At 34.8% G+C, this 16,924-nt stretch overlaps 1 protein-coding gene across 1 annotated transcript; it reads right to left on the bottom strand.

Annotated features, from left to right (window-relative positions):
* Positions 1-4,643: 4,643 nt before the first annotated feature.
* LOC130960450 (3-oxoacyl-[acyl-carrier-protein] synthase, mitochondrial) lies at positions 4,644-12,425 on the bottom strand. The gene is made up of 15 exons (XM_057885845.1): positions 12,212-12,425; positions 11,919-12,094; positions 10,664-10,893; positions 9,313-9,420; positions 9,158-9,229; positions 8,955-9,041; positions 8,015-8,166; positions 7,822-7,902; positions 7,652-7,685; positions 7,480-7,546; positions 7,208-7,284; positions 5,995-6,055; positions 5,773-5,855; positions 5,462-5,533; positions 4,644-5,307 (listed from the first exon to the last, which is right to left on the bottom strand). Exons 2-15 carry the CDS (start codon positions 12,055-12,057, stop codon positions 5,134-5,136), a joined length of 1,437 nt encoding a protein of 478 aa, XP_057741828.1. The 5' UTR covers positions 12,058-12,094; positions 12,212-12,425; the 3' UTR covers positions 4,644-5,133.
* Positions 12,426-16,924: the final 4,499 nt, after the last annotated feature.

The raw sequence follows: 16,924 nt of genomic DNA, 5'->3' as shown, positions 1-16,924 counted from the left end.
CATCATTTGGTTCTTGTTCACACCAAACAAGTGATATTAAGGTGATCAGTCTCAATATCTCAAGTATAATGCTTCAAAGTCCCAAATGCATGCTCATAAACAAATATGCCACATATATCAATTAGATATCCTAATTAGCATATACACACACCCAGAGTATGTCTAGAAGCATAGTCAATGCGTCTTTCAGGCTCTACAGGAATGAACTGCTTTGATACCATAATGTAACACCCTACTACACAGAGCCTTACGCTTAAGTCAAAAAGAAGAGGTGATGAGGTATTACGACCTCTAAAAGTAAAATACATACATAATATAGTTGAAAGAATTCATATCTAGGAGCCTTGAAGAATAAGCTAAACAAAAGCGAAAATAGAAAATCGTACAAATAAGCGTAAAAACATAATGGACAAGATCAAAAATGGTTGAAAACATAATATACATATCAGAGTTCCAAAACACAGATATCAAGCTCCAGACTCGACCTGCGAAGCTAAGGCCGGCTAGAGTATATAATTATATATATTTATACAACCAAAAATATAACTCAAACTATAGAATAAACACATGTTTCTTCAAGTCAACCTCTAGGAGGGACAAAATACAAAATATACATACGGAGATTCTATAAACATATATACATGGCCTAAAACAAAATATGACAGTCCAAAAGATAGTTCTTCGCTTGTAAGGAAGGTCTCAAAACGCTCAACGAGGTTTTTCTTGACCTGCATGGCTGCATCTAAAAAACAACAAAGTATATATATGAAATGAGAACTGGAGGTTCTCAACATGGTAAAGGTGCCCGCATAATTAATATAAAAGGTCCTGGGAAAGCCAGAGGCATTCCTATAATTTCGACACTTAGATTTCAGCTTAAAGATTCAACTAAACTAGAAATTAGGTAAGTTATCTAAGATATTCAAGTTCTAAATCTAACTTTAACTTAACACTTCACTTTCTGTCTCTTCCAATCCCCCGAATCACCAGCGAAACACCCCCCTCACACCTCCATCAAGAGGGGTCTCTCAGAAAACATACACAAACAATTCAAGCAAGGAAAACACATATAGAGGAGCAATTACAGCAAGTAGAACAAATAGCAGATAAGCAGAGTTAAATAGTTAATGAGCAAACCAAAACAATGCACACTCAAACAAAACATACAGATGCATATGATGCATGCCTGTCCTATGGCTGATGAATCTCATCTGTCGGTTATACAGCCAACCCAATATGTCCTGGTAGCTAACCATTGGACAGTCCCTCTGCGCGCTTCTCCAAGCTCAATAATATCCATGAGAAAAATCCCAAGCTCATCCATGGAGAGAGACAAAATCCCAAGCTCAAATTCTTATATATATGCATGCCCAATGGAAAACTCAGGGAGTTAAAGTGCCTGGTCACAACTTACGTATAGATCGTCAACAATTTGTCTCAATTTTTTCAAGTCTCATATGCTCTTAAATTGATTATCATCATCATTTCATATCTCATTGAATCTCAAATTCATCATTATTACTATTATCATTCCTCATTATCACACCTCCCATTCCATCCATCTATAATTTAAACTCAAAACATAATTCTTTCTTTTCTAAATAAATCAAACTTAAAACATATAATCCTTAAAACCAATTATTTCTAAATAATCACTTCAAACGACACTTCTATTTTTTATAAAAATTTCAGCAGCATCTCTAAATCTCAAACTTCTGCCACCCTTCAAGGGTCCCAACATTATTACTATTATCATTCCTTATTATCACACCTCCCATTCCATCCATCTATAATTTAAACTCAAAACATAATTCTTTCTTTTCTAAATAAACCAAACTTAAAACATATAATCCTTAAAACCAATTCTTTCTAAATAATCACTTCAAACGACACTTCTATTTTTTATAAAAATTTCAGCAGCATCTCTAAATCTCAAACTTCTGCCACCCTTCAAGGGTCCCAACTACCAAACCAAACACCTCTAAATCATTCAAATCATTTTCAGTATTGAATTATTTCAAAATCAAACTAATTTTTAATATTAATTCTTTTCTAAAAATCAACCAACTCCAATAACAAACCATTCACAAAATCAAATCGCACATCATATACCATTTTCACAGTCCATCAATAATTCATTTAGTTCATTCCTATCTTAGGGTCTTCTAGCCTAAGTTTTCACGAGACATTAAACATTAACTACGAGAAACCAAAATCATACCTTGGCCGATTCCTCCCTAGGCTCGGAACACCTCAAAAACCTCTCTTTTTACAAGCTCCAAGCTTTCAAACATCAATTCCTCAAACTTAATCACCCGGATTTTGTTTCAAACCGCCCAATTGAACTCCAAATCAACGAGAACACAATCTAATTCAAACAATATCACTATAATCATCATAGGATTCACTAATTCAACAATTTTAATAATTCACAAGGGTTTAACAGTTTCTTACCTTACCCACGGATCTATTGGACAAAACCCAGTGATTATCCACTGCTAGAGTTTATCTAAACCATCAAAATCATTCAATTTCTCGATATCCAAATCCTAAAATCACGAAATTCAGGAGAGGAAAAACTGGGAGAGAAATGCTAATTTCTTACCACTTTTTCAGATAGAATTAAAGAGAATTCCGAAATGAACACGTGACCGCTGACGGCTCGTCAATCAGAGCTCTTGATTGAAAATTATGGACGATTGAATTTTGGAAACGTTTACCCCTTTTTCCCTTTTACGTGAATCTCTCTTCTCTCGGTGTTTCTCATAAACGCGAAGGAAGAAAGTTCATTTCGGTGGTTTATAGGTTGGACCTTGGGTCTGGTTTGGACTCGGTTCGACCCGTTTGCCTGGTTTTAGATCAAAATTTTTAAAATTAGTGTCAAAATTCGTATTTTCAATATTTCTACTCCTCTAAATTATAAAAATTAATTTTTTAATTTCTTTGAATAATAATTAATTTATTGACTAATTATTTATTAATTTCATGGGGTTTACAGGAGGCATATGAAGGAGTGCAACACGATGGCAGGGGGCAAGCGTGATGGGCGACGACAGCGCAATAGGGGCTGGAGGTAGACGTCAACAATGGCAAACGTCAATGACGTGATCAATGGGAGGAGGAGTGGAAGAGAGAGGATGCAAGTGCGTATAGTGAGTGATTTATGACTTGGGACTATACAACACAGATATGCAAAGTGTAAAACCTAATTTTTTGAACTTCAAAACTAGATTTAGAGAGTAGCTGGCTGAGTTAGCTTATAAGAGAGTTGGCCCAGTACTTCTTCATTTCCAAATATTAAAAAGCATGTTTTTATGGTTTAAAATTTGAATTTAATTTTAATGCATTGTCAATGTAAAACCGTTTTACACGTACATTTAATCACATAACGTCACATTAGCAAATTGACCGCGTGAATAATCATCTAAAAAATAGTTATGATTGTTATAAAACATTTTATACTATCAATACATCAAAATTAAACTCTTTAAAGTTTTCAATTTATGTATCTTATCAACAGATGTAAACACATTGGTGAAACTCCCAAAATACAAAATTTTAAATTCTAACTGATTTAAGACATAGTACCAACCAAAAATGTTACTATTATTAAGTTTTATTTTTCACAAAACACACTTGCATGAACCCCTTAATATTCATGGTCATTAATTGTGTGTGTGTGTATTTTTAATCAACACATAGTTGACTAGTGGTATGAAATGATTAAGGTACACGAATGTGATTATACCAAAAATTGAAAATTACTATTTGTCTTTAAAAAATACAAACACTCTCCTCTCTTTATTGTTACTTTTGACTTTTATTAAAGGAAATTCTACAGAAATTGAACTTGTTATTCCTTTCTTTTTAGATTGGGTAGGACCAATTAAAATTCATAAACTTGTAAATTTCACCAATAGTTTTCAATATGTATGGGTTTCTATCGCTATAGGTAAACATTTCCTGATGTAATTTGCTTCATTTCAGATTGTCAGTAATAATACTTTAGAACCTCATCATCATTATGGATAAGTTTGTTTCAACTTAAAAAAGAAAATAAAAAATAATAATAAATTGGAGATCTTAATTATAATAAAATGATACAAATATGTTAAATGTATTTTAATTTTTATTTTTTTAAAGAAAAAATAAATAAACTAAAACAAACATAAGCCTTTCTGCAACACTTTAGTTCCACTCATCTTTTGTACGGTAGAATGTCCGATGTGTAATGCTGTTACTGTTTTTTCATGGCAGAGGCAGATAGATGACTTCTAAAGAGATTTATTTTTTTTTATCTTCAAACCAAACATCATTTCACGCATCACCAATATGCCACAATTCCTAACTTAATTTCTTCGTAATTATTTCTCATTATTATCTTAATTTGGTACTTGCACAGTTTCACATAGTTAACCATTTTATCCTGTCTCCAAATATATAGCAAACTTAATTTTAACGTACTAACAGTATAAAATATTTTATACAACTGTCCAATCATATCTGTTCTTTTGGGTGACCATTCATACGGTCAATATAAAAACTAATTATTTTTATTTATGTGACCTTATTGAATGTATATTAAAATTAAATTCATATAATATTCATTGTTCCAAGAAATAAACATGTAATTCTTTGCCACAGTGAATCCCTTATAACTAGAACTTAATTTTCAAAATTTGATTAACCAAAACATTTTCCACTTCAATTATTCAGAATAAAACAGCATTAATCCTAACAAAAATTTTGTCCAACTCAACTCATGACCATCATCCAATATGATGACCAGTTTGGCTTCCTTAATGTTATGAAGAAACTGCTAAAAAATTAGTTCTATAGACCTATAATATTATGAAAATACCCTTTTTAACTTTTGGAACTCTAGAAAAAAAACCATTTTCATGAAGGGCTGACTCTCAAACAATGGTTTGCTCCAAACAATTCATCAAACCTGATTAAAACTTTGACTCGCAAAAGCGATAGCAGCATTCACATGCATATGGCAGCACGAAAAACTTCGGGCATGTATGCAACCAAGAATTTAGACCATCTAACTCTCATCAGCATCTAGAATGTGAAGAGGATTCAATCAGCACCTGTAGGATAAGTTCCAAAGGAACGAGATGTAGTAAGTTATCGGTCTGATCCAACAGAAGCAAAAAGTAGGGATGCATTTGTTCCTCCAAATCCAAAAGAGTTTGACATAGCAACTCTAATTGGCATCTCTTTTGAAGCAGTCAATGGCATGAAACCATCGGCGAATACAGGATCTGGCTTGGTTAAATTAAGAGTTAATGGAGCAATTCCCTGTCAACAGAAGTTTAGAACATCATAGGACCAACATATTAGAACACACATACAGCAACTGCCTTTAATCAAAGCATAAAAGCAAGAGTCACAATATTCTCCCTGCAACATGTATGATATAGATGCACATTTCCAACAAAAATAAGTTGCTTACATGTCGTATAGCCAAAACAGAAAAAATTGCTTCAACGGCTCCAGCAGCACCTAGAAGATGACCTATAGCCCCCTGTGCTCCATGAAATATAAAATATGTCATCAACTTCATTTAGCATGCTTTGGAATAAAAATGAATTATCCAACCCAAATGAGAAGAGAAAAGAAAACAAAGAAGAAAAGAGTGTTTGCGGGGTGGGAAGGTTCGGACATATAATGCACTTTTGGCTTTTAACTTGGACCAGTACTCAGATTATGAAGACAGTCAGACAAGCATAATTTGTTGGTCAAAGAGCTTGAAATATCTTTTACCTTCGTAGAGGAGAAGGCCAAAGCAGATGAATTTGCATGGCCAGAGAATATGGTTTTGATAGCGTTAGCTTCTATCACATCACCTGTATATTGGTTTGTGGTTATATAACTTATAATATAGGAAGTTAGGAACAAACATCCAGAGATAAAAGTAATATGATATTCGATATTCAATATTCAAGCTCAAATTTGCCGCAAGTTGTAAAGCTCCACTTCACTTACCCAATGGAGTAGATGTAGCATGCGCATTTATGTAATCCACTTCAGAAGGATGAAGGCCAGACTGCAATTGATTAACAAATTGTCATTTAAAATGAAGATTGTCTAATCTCTATAGTATAGACTATGCTAACAACATCAGAGACTAAACAATGATTACAGTCTGGGCCCTAAAAGTTTAGCTTTTAATCATCAAAGACATCAAAGTCTACCAGCAGGTTTGCAAGTGTTAAAGAACAATTTCCCATGCGTCATTTTATCATGTGGTTTGCGTCTTTCAGAAGAATAAAGCTTGTAATTCCAAAGCTAGGAAATTCTTTAGTATTAATAGATGTCTCACAATCACTATATTATAAGCTATGGAGAAAGAGAATATAATAAATGGTCCAGAAAAAGTGTGGGTCACACCACTACTAGTATTAAGCAAGAGATAATCCTTCCATCCAACTCTAAATTAAATTCTTATTTTGCATATGACCCTTCCCAGACCCTGCGGCAATTCGGGGTGCTTGTGCACCGGATTGTATATTGTCTACTTCGATCTTCCATTTTGATATCATGTTGTTGGGTCCACCTTGATGACAGCAACTACTAGCCACGGAAAGCACAAAAGCGCTCTCTGATACAAACTGATTTTGGTATCGCAATGGAAGCATGGAGGTTATGATACAAATACTAGATAACTTTTTTTCCGAAAAAGATGCATAAAAATGCTCTACCTAAGATATATGGATACAAAAATACAGAATTCAATCCAGAATTAGATAGAAAGATTCTGCACCGCTTCAACTGATCCCATTACAACCACCAGCAATGCAACTAATATAAATAGGTCCTTCCATCCAACTATGGATCGAGTTCCCTATTTTGGCTTCATATATCTTAGGTGGAATCCTAAGATGTAATAAGTCGTTCTAGTACTTTGAATCTTCTTTATTCTTCCAGTTTGAATACTGACATCACTTATAATTTCTGCTAAATGAGTCCGGAGTGCTCTCAAGCAATAAATACCAAAAACACTGAAGTATCTAGTCTTTTTTATGTAATAATTTCATTTCACATTTGAACTTAAGTAACATCTAAATGTATCAAAGAAAGTCAAACATTGAGGACATGTATCAAAATGTATATGTGCACAGTTGGGAGCTCAGCCAACATAAAATCTAAAATGATAACTTCACAAATAAATACACATTCAAGGATCGTTAAAGGAAACCTGTCTTAAAGCATGAGTCATGGCTAAAATAGCACCTCTCCCATCATTCGGAGGTTGAGTGATATGATGTGCATCACCTAGTGAAAATCAGTATGAAAAGAAGTCAACATATAACCAAGATGAGGAATGAATTTTGACATATTCTTTCAAAAAAGAATATTTATCACGGAAAAATAGGAATTGGTCAAACACAGGTAACTTTTTAGCAATTTTTTATGTTAAAAAAATGAGAGGGAAAAAGTTCTTTTAAATAGATCACATTCAACAAATACCTGACATCCCATAGCCACGAACCTCTGCATAGACTTTTGCTCCCCGATTCTTTGCATGATTGAATTCCTTAGAGATGGAGGGAAATAAATAAACAAGAAATAAACATTATAAGCAAACTAGGTGAATAGGAATTGTTAGGACAGACAACAGACAATAAATTTCTCAACCAACCTCCAAGACCAAGACTCCGCAACCCTCACCTATCCTGAATAAAATATTAGATTACAATAAATAGCAAGTTAGACAAGCCAAACAATCCAATAATTCAAAGTTAGAGAAATACCACTGCAAAAAATAAATGAAATATCAGAATTAGAAAAAAAGAATGTGGAATAACTTACACAAACCCATCCCGACCACTATCAAAGGGCCTTGATGCTTCCTGTGGGCTTGAATTATATTTTGTAGTCAAAGCTCTAGACCTACAAAATTTTTCATATTAGAGTTGAAAGATAGCATACAGAATAAGACACAGACATAATCATTAAGGTGAGTCAAACTAACAAAGGACAGAAGGCATCACTCATAATTTACCTGCAGAATCCTGCAATTGATAATGCATCAATGCTGGACTCTGTGCCTCCAGCCACCATGACATCTGCATCCCCGAATTGTATCATCCTCACTGCATCACCAATTGAATGTGCCCCAGTAGCACATGCAGTAACTGCCGCATGATTTGGACCCTATAATCAGAAAGGGCAACAAGTTTGTCACCTGCTCAAAATTGTTAATGATCATAAAGGTCATATCATAAGAGTTAAGACACAATATGCCAATAGCTCTGCAACAACTGACAACTTTGCTTTCTTTTACTTGTATTGACATTTGTTATAATCGATCCAGGATAAAATATATCATGTTTGTTTTAGTACCAAACCAATCACCTGATTGACAAAAGTTATTCATCCTTTATCTTTGATTCAGAAAGGTGTCACTTCTCATTGAATTATGTTCAGAATGAGTTATGGATATGGAAGAAGAAAAGAGAGAACAGATATTATGAATAATAGTATAAGTATAAGTGTATAACAGATATTTTGATATGAAATATCTAGATATAATGTGTGTACAAAGAGAAAAAACACTGACTCCTATTATAACTATAATCGTAACTATTAACAATGCTAAACCCTCTTCCTACTTAAATAAAGAAATAAACCATGAAACAAAATAAAATAAGAAAATCAACTTTAAGAATAACTGAATAAGATATCATGTATGATACTCTTTGACATTCTAACATATGAAAGAAATATTGTATGATTAACAAATTATGACGTTATTCTAGATACTTTATTATCAAGAAACATAAAAGCAGAAGACATATTTGTTTAATATAGAAAGTCAACTTATTCTACACCTGCAACAAACAAGTAAACTCAATTCCTGAAATCCACATATTTACTTATTTAGAGAATTCAATAAATGGAAATGCAATCGCCTGCCCAGAAGCCACAGAATCCACATATACCTGGAAGCCATATTTCATGCTCACGTGACCTGATGCCATGTTGACCAATATCCGTGGTATAAAAAATGGACTAAGGCGACGAAGACGCTGTATTCAGAGGAGAAAAAAGTAAAAACCAAATAGAATATGGTTTCTTAGAGAAAAACTTGAACAAGGATAGATCATCAAACTTCTTTGATACAAGTTAGTTCTAAGAAACAAACCTTCTCACAGAGCAGTTGGGCAGAATCCAAGACGTCACTAATGCTTCCAATTCCACCACCAATAGACACTCCCTGATATTTCTTTTGAAGTTAAAATACATCACAAGGGACCTATCAAAAACAATTCCTCATTAGCCATATTAAAGAGTGCATACCGTTCTTTCCCTGTGCTCCTGCTCAGTGGGAAACCAGTTAGAATCTTTAAGAGCTTCGTCGGCAGCGCATAGTGCATATGCTATAAACCTGGCTATTGATCGATGGTCCTAAGGGAAATGTAGCAAAACTATAATGACATCAATATATGTAATAGAGGTTCCCATACAGCACATATGAGTAAATGCAAAGAAATATAAGATAAAATTAAAAACCTGAAGAAAATACATAACATCTAGCCAATTTTTTTATCTCTTTTCGTGGAAGGAAGGGAACTTTCTCCTTCAAATTTAAAGAGAACATTACTGACTAGCAAGAGGTTCCTGGTTCCATGATTTCATTATACAAAGAAAAAGAACTTGAATTTCCTTTTAGCAGAAAAAAAAAATCTAAAAATAAAAGTCATGTTTCAAGAAGAATGATTTTCCAAATTCTACAAAATATCATGGTTTCCTACAAAGTATCATGCAGCTGAGAAGAATACAATTGGGCATTCATTCAAATGACTATTTGTCTTTGTGCACATACACGAGTAAAAAAAGTCATGTTTCTAATCCATGAAATTATTTTAAAATTCCAGCACAACCAATGCCTTCCAATTTTGAGAAATACAATACTTCAAAGTTCAAATTGCACCCAATATATATGTATATATATATAAATATAATATAATAAATATCATATTTGCCTTTGAAATATTATGACAGCCACTCACTCATCATAGCATTATTGAATGAACTCTTGAAATTTTATGAATCTATTTCTCTCTTTTATTCAAGACTCATTGCAATATTGAAAGTTTGAAACAACTAGGCTCGTTTGTTTCTGAGAACAGGACAAGGCATGACACAAAACATAAAAGATACAAAAATTAGTGTTTTGTATTTTGTTTGATGATAAACTAAATATAAAAAAGAACAAATTACAAAAGTCCAATTTACTCTCATTTTTTTCATACAAAAATTTTAGGAAGAAAATTATAATGATAAAAAATATAATTATGAAAAACTAATAGCAATAATAAAAGAAAAAATGAAAAAAATAAGTTGTATCTCTTGTTAGTATCTTTGTGGCCTTCCTGTCAGGAATGACACAAAATACACTAATTCAATGTCGATGGACACAATGTCTGTATCCATGTCTCATCTGCCAAACACGATTTTATGACTATGTGTCCCTGTCTCAATGTCCCGTGCCTATAAACAAACGCAGCCCTACAGATTATAGACTTTTAATCAAAAGTTCACGTACAAGCTACATAGCTCCATTAATTGATGAAAAACAATAGGAGAAATGCTAAAGCTACTGTCATCTGGTAGCATAGTAATATGAAATGTAGTGACCAAGGCTTACCTTAGAGTTAAGCCATATTTCCTCATTGAATTCACCTAGATTAGTTCCAGTTGGAACAACTGCAGCAACTTTGGATGTCAACTGATCAAATGTACTCAACTGAGTTTCTTTATCAAAACTACTCATCTGAAGATCTTCCAAACCCAATGACCTTACTCCACATTTACCATCAATTAGGTGCCTCCATGTTTTATCAACTCCACATCCAAGAGGAGTCACCATGCCTAAACCTAAACCAGCACAAACAGATCAATACATTTTGAAAATGAAAATAGTGGCACATGAAAAATGAAGTGAAGAACAACTCATCAATGAAGCAATTCAAGCGTGCACAAAATGGTGGAACTGAAATTCTAGCTTTCAATGTGTGATATAAATTATAGGGTAAATGATCTCCCTAGAGCTTAGGTGATATTATGCTAACACTCTTTAACTTGTCATACCTAGAATGAAATTACCATAATGTTTCACGAGAGATTAGAATCACATTTTACAAAATACAGATTACAAGGTTAGAAGTGTACTAGTGTAGTGTCGCGTAAACTTAAGGAAATATTAGTATAGGCTTTTATAGATAGGTGTCATAGTAGTATCCCTTGACCTTGGGAGAGTTCAATATAATTTACCCTAAATTGTATATACGAGCAAGGGTTACAAATTAAATTAGTCACTCATACATTTATCAAGTTACTTGTTTATACTGCACCCTTTGGATGCAGCCCTCTCCCAAACTCCACGTAGTGCAGGATGCATGTGCACTGGACTGCTCCTTTTTGTATATATGGAGCAAAGCATATTGAAGAGAACTAGATACACCGTACAGATGGTATGTGATCAGGTATGAACATAATCTTAGCTGCAATTACAAGTTACAAATTCTTGCATGGGGAGAGTATCATTCCCTTCCTTTCAACCTATCCATCATTCTTTTGACACTTTACTATTTCAAAATATCTATCATTTTGTAAAATCTAAATAAGATCAATTACTTTCTTCCATTTATACACCTAAAAAGGATTACTAATCTTTCTTGAATATATTGCATCTATTAGTAATCCATTCGGTCAATTTTATGCAAGAATTATTTTGTCAAATCAAATCATTTTCTACCTTAACCAAGATTTTTTCTTTTCCTGTTCACCTTAATCTATCAGATAGATTGAAACACATGAAGTATTCAACCACAGCTAGATAAACATTGTGCAAACAAAAGTTCTTCGAGCAGAATCGAAAAAGCAAAGCTAACAGAATTTACCAGTAACAACTACTCTTCTGGAAGAAACAACAGGAGGAGGATCCAAAATAGCTCTACCCCCAGAAGAAGATGAAGAAATGCTTTGGTAAAAGCCGAGGCCACGGGAACCGAAAACTCGGCGCGAAGCACGCATCGCCATGTCCACCTTCTGAACGAACGGCGAAACTACTGAGAATCTGAAAGATTATGGAATTTGCAATCAGCACAGCGAGTACAATTTCTCAATGCACGGCGTTCAAGAAGATTAGGATACAATGTTCTAGAACTTCTCATGGATTCATTCCGGTACATACAATGGGAGTGCTATCAGTTTCTAGCACGCAGTGTGGCTGGGAAAGCTGAGAGGAGAATAGGTGATGGTAGTGGCAGCGGGTTCAGTGATGGCTTGAAGGCGGAGAAAAGGAGATGATAGTAGTTGGCTGTGGTGAGACTGGTGGTGAAGGTGCAGCTAGGTTGTGCTTGTGCTTAGTGCCAACTACCATGTTGATAGGTCGTCAGGGTCATCGCTTCAAACTTTCGGAAAACTCGGTTCAAGGGTAAACCAATGAGTTAATAGCAAGGTTACAAGAACCAAACCGGTTATTAAACCGGTCGAGTGAGACGGAGTGGCAAACGGGCTGACCCGCCCCGTCTAGTAAGACGGTCTCTAAAAGCTGGCCCATTCTGCCGAAACTCCTTTTTATTTTTTTTAACCATTAAATATTAAATAATATATAATTTTATAATATTTCAATAAATTTATAATTTTTTTAAGACATAAAATTATAATTTTTAAATTTATAAACATTAAAGTTTTTATAATTCTAAATATCTAATAAATATAATCATTAATCAAATTTTTTAAAACAAAATAATAAAACTAACATTGTCCAAAGTAAAACAAACATTATCCAAAACATATAATTAAACATCTCCAAATCTCTAATGAATCAAACATAGAACATAATCCAAACTTAAATAAAAATGAAGAAATAATCCAAATACAAGCACATTTTTTTTTACAAAAGGCCTTGACCTAAAAAAAACAGTCGGCTTGTTGCAGAAGCTCGCCAAAGCCCACGATTTATGCAATGTAGATTAGGCAGACTTTTTTGTTATAGCGGTTTCAAATTTTCAACCCGATCCGTGTTTAATGGTTCAATAGTCTAATTAAAGTGAACCATAATTAAATCGGTTTAACTAAATATACAATAAATTATTAAAAAATAATATATAATTTCAGATATTCAAACTCAATAATTTCTAAACTAATTTCAAAGTTTTACAATGTCCATAATTTATCATTAAAAATTTACAAAATAACAAATTTCTAATTAATTTCTTAGCTCAAATCAAGTAATCCGCAATAATACTCGTCACATTAGCAACAAAAATTCAAAATAAAAAAAAAAGTTCAAAAATAACTTCTACTAATCAAGTAATCAATAACTTCTAATAAGAGCACCATTTCATTTCACATGAAGGATTGAATAGTAGAGATCCTCAAACCAAAAATCATATAATTCTAACACAAAACAAAGTCCAATTTAATTACAAATTCTTAAACCTGCTGAATATAAAAGAGTCAAAGCATATAATCATATTTAGTTTTTATATTCTAATTAATTAATCAGCAACATGGTTTTGATTCCTAAATTTAAATTAAACTGAAAATACATCAACAACAAAAACTAAATTGAATCCAATTCCAAATTCAGAATCCAAATTAAATTGAATTCAGAATCATATCAGTATTCAACAAATTAAATAAATAATCCAATTCTAAACTCAGAACACAAACTCAACTCAGAATCTTAAAAATTAATTGGGAAAAAAGATAAAACTGAAAAAGCATTAGCTTATCGAAGAAATGGCGAGAGATGAACGACGATGACAGAATGAGCTCGAAAAGTGTGAGACAAGGTGAGCTCGCGATGAGAGTGTGAGACAGAGTTACCTAAAATCAGAGGAGAAGGAAAAGGGCGACAACCAAAAACGGCGACAAGCAGAGAAGCAAAAACGATGTTCAGCGAGGAACGAAGAAGCAGCAATGACCAGAGAGAGCTCGAAAAGAGACGTTGAGCTTGGACAAAAATAGAGAGAGCGCACTCAAAGAGACGATGATCGAGCAACCCTTCGCGACGGCGACACCATGAGCTCAACACAGACCTTCGTGCGATGGCGAAGAGAGGAGGAACGATGAGGAGAGGGCCGAGCAGGACTTCCACAGGCGACGACGGCACCCACGATCAGTCCCACCGGTGGCAACAACACCTCTACCGGAGGAGAAGAGTTTGGCAATGACTTTAAAGAGGGATGGTGGCTGCAAGCTGTGTTCAAAGAAGGTTTAAGATCGGGGTTATTCTTCATAGAGAGAAAAGGGTGGGGGATAGTCGGAAGATTCTTTTATTTAAATTAAATAAAAATATAAATTATGGAAATACATAAAATGTGAGATATTTACCAAAATGCGTAATCTTACACATCTTGGATGTTGAGAGGTAAGTTAAAAATTGAACATATCTCGACGTCTGAGATTTCGTGCTGTGACCGAGTAATGCCGAGACATATTCTGGATACACCCGAAATATGTGTTATTAAAGGATCGGGTTTTGAGCACCCGAGATATGTGACAACTTAGAATGGGGTCTCAGAATCCGAGATATGTACAATCCTCCAAATGGGGTCTCAGCATCCGAGATGTAGTCAACGATGTAATTTGGGTCTCAGTACCCGGAATATGTGTATTATGGTTTACGTGTCTCTGCACCCAAGATATATTGGAGAATGACTCTATTTATAGAGCCTATCCCTCAACCATCTCCTTATAATTCACAAATCAATCTTTTCTTCCTCTTCTTTTTCATTTTGTTCTGATAGAGAATAATCAATTCTTTTTTGTTTTGATTCATCCCAATGGGATAGTAAAACACGGTGAGAAAGGTCATGTTGTTCACCAACCGGATTGATACCCTACATGCGCTAAAGACGGTCATGCTAAGCAATATGGGGGAATAGATACCTAGGAAGTTGGGCGGGTTGCATATAGATTTCTGCACATGCTTTCGAATGGTGGATTTACCAACAGGTTATTTTTTATGGGGATCAACATGTGAGGGTAATGTTCGATGTACATGTATGACTAATGCCACAACATATGATGGAGTTGTATTCTGCGGTCTGTAACGTGGTTGTTGGTGGTGGGCTGTCTCCTTCGAGTCCTGCAGTTGTACCGATCCACTATGCCAAGCCTCATGGTAGTTGGTGCACGAAATTGTGATCATCAATGGCGCCATCAATATAGTATGCTCAATTGCAATCTCAACTCTTTATCACAACTTCGCACAACTAACCAGCAAGTGCACTGGGTCGTCCAAGTAATAAACCTTACGCGAGTAAGGGTCGATCCCACGGAGATTGTTGGTATGAAGCAAGCTATGGTCATCTTGTAAATCTCAGTCAGGAGGATTCAAATGATTATGGATGATTTATGAATAAAACGTAAAATAAAGATAGAGATACTTATGTAATTCATTGGTGAGAATTTCAGATAAGCGTATGGAGATGCCTTGTCCTTTCCATCTCTCTGCTTTCCTACTGTCTTCATTCAATCCTTCTTATTCCTTTTCATGGCAAGCTGTATGTTGGGCATCACCGTTGTCAACGGCTACAGTCCCGTCCTCTCAGTGAAAATGTTCAACACGCTTTGTCACAGCACGGCTAATCATCTGTCGGTTCTCAATCAGGTTGGAATAGAATCCAGTGATTCTTTTGCGTCTGTCACTAACGCCCAGCCTTCAGGAGTTTGAAGCTCGTCACAATCATTCAATCCTTGAATCCTACTCAAAATACCACAGACAAGGTTTAGACCTTCCGGATTCTCTTGAATGCCGCCATCAATTCTAGCTTATACCACAAAGATTCCGATTAAGGGATCCAAGAGATATCCACTCAATCTAAGGTAGAACGGAGGTGGTTGTCAGGCACACGTTCATAGGTGAGAATGATGATGAGTGTCATGGATCATCACATTCATCAAGTTGAGGAACAAGTGATATCTTAGAACAAGAATAAGCCGAATTGAATAGAAGAACAATAGTAATTGCATTAATACTCGAGGTACAGCAGAGCTCCACACCTTAATCTATGGTGTGTAGAAACTCCACCGTTGAAAATACATAAGAACAAGGTCTAGGCATGGCCGAATGGCCAGCCTCCCAAAGAGGGTTCAATCATAAAAACATGATCAAAAGGTTTCTAAGATTGAAAGATGAAAATACAATAGCAAAAGGTCCTATTTGTAGAGAACTAGTAGCCTAGGGTTTACAGAGATGAGTAAATGACATAAAAATCCACTTCCGGGCCCACTTGGTGTGTGCTTGGGCTGAGCATTGAAGTTTTCATGTGTAGAGACTTTTCTTGGAGTTAAACACCAGCTTTTGTGCCAGTTTGGGCGTTTAACTCCCATTCTTGTGCCAGTTCCGGCGTTTAATGCCGGGCAGTTTTGAGCTGATTTAGAACGCCGGTTTGAGCCATCAAATCTCGGGAAAAGTATGGACTATTATACATTGCTGGAAAGCCCAGATGTCTACTTTCCAACTCGGTTGAGAGCGCGCCAATTGGGCTTCTGTAGCCCCAGAAAATCCACTTCGAGTGCAGGGAGGTCAAAATCCAACAGCATCTGCAGTCCTTTTCAGCCTCTGAATCAGATTTTTGCTCAGGTCCCTCAATTTCAGCCAGAAAATACCTGAAATCACAAAAAAACACACAAACTCATAGTAAAGCCCAGAAAAGTGAATTTTAACTAAAAACTAATAAAAATATAATAAAAACTAACTAAAACAAACTAAAAACATACTAAAAACAATGCCAAAAAGCGTACAAATTATCCGCTCATCACAACACCAAACTTAAATTGTTGCTTGTCCCCAAGCAACTGAAATCAAATAAGATAAAAAGAAGAGAATATGCAATGAATTCCAAAAACATCTATGAAGATCAGTATTAATTAGATGAGCGGGGCTTTT

The sequence above is a fragment of the Arachis stenosperma genome, chromosome 2, assembly GCF_014773155.1.
Source record: "Arachis stenosperma cultivar V10309 chromosome 2, arast.V10309.gnm1.PFL2, whole genome shotgun sequence".
Lineage (NCBI taxonomy): Eukaryota > Viridiplantae > Streptophyta > Magnoliopsida > Fabales > Fabaceae > Arachis > Arachis stenosperma.
Note: the sequence above shows the minus strand (reverse complement) of the source record. Positions and strands in the feature narration are given on the sequence as shown.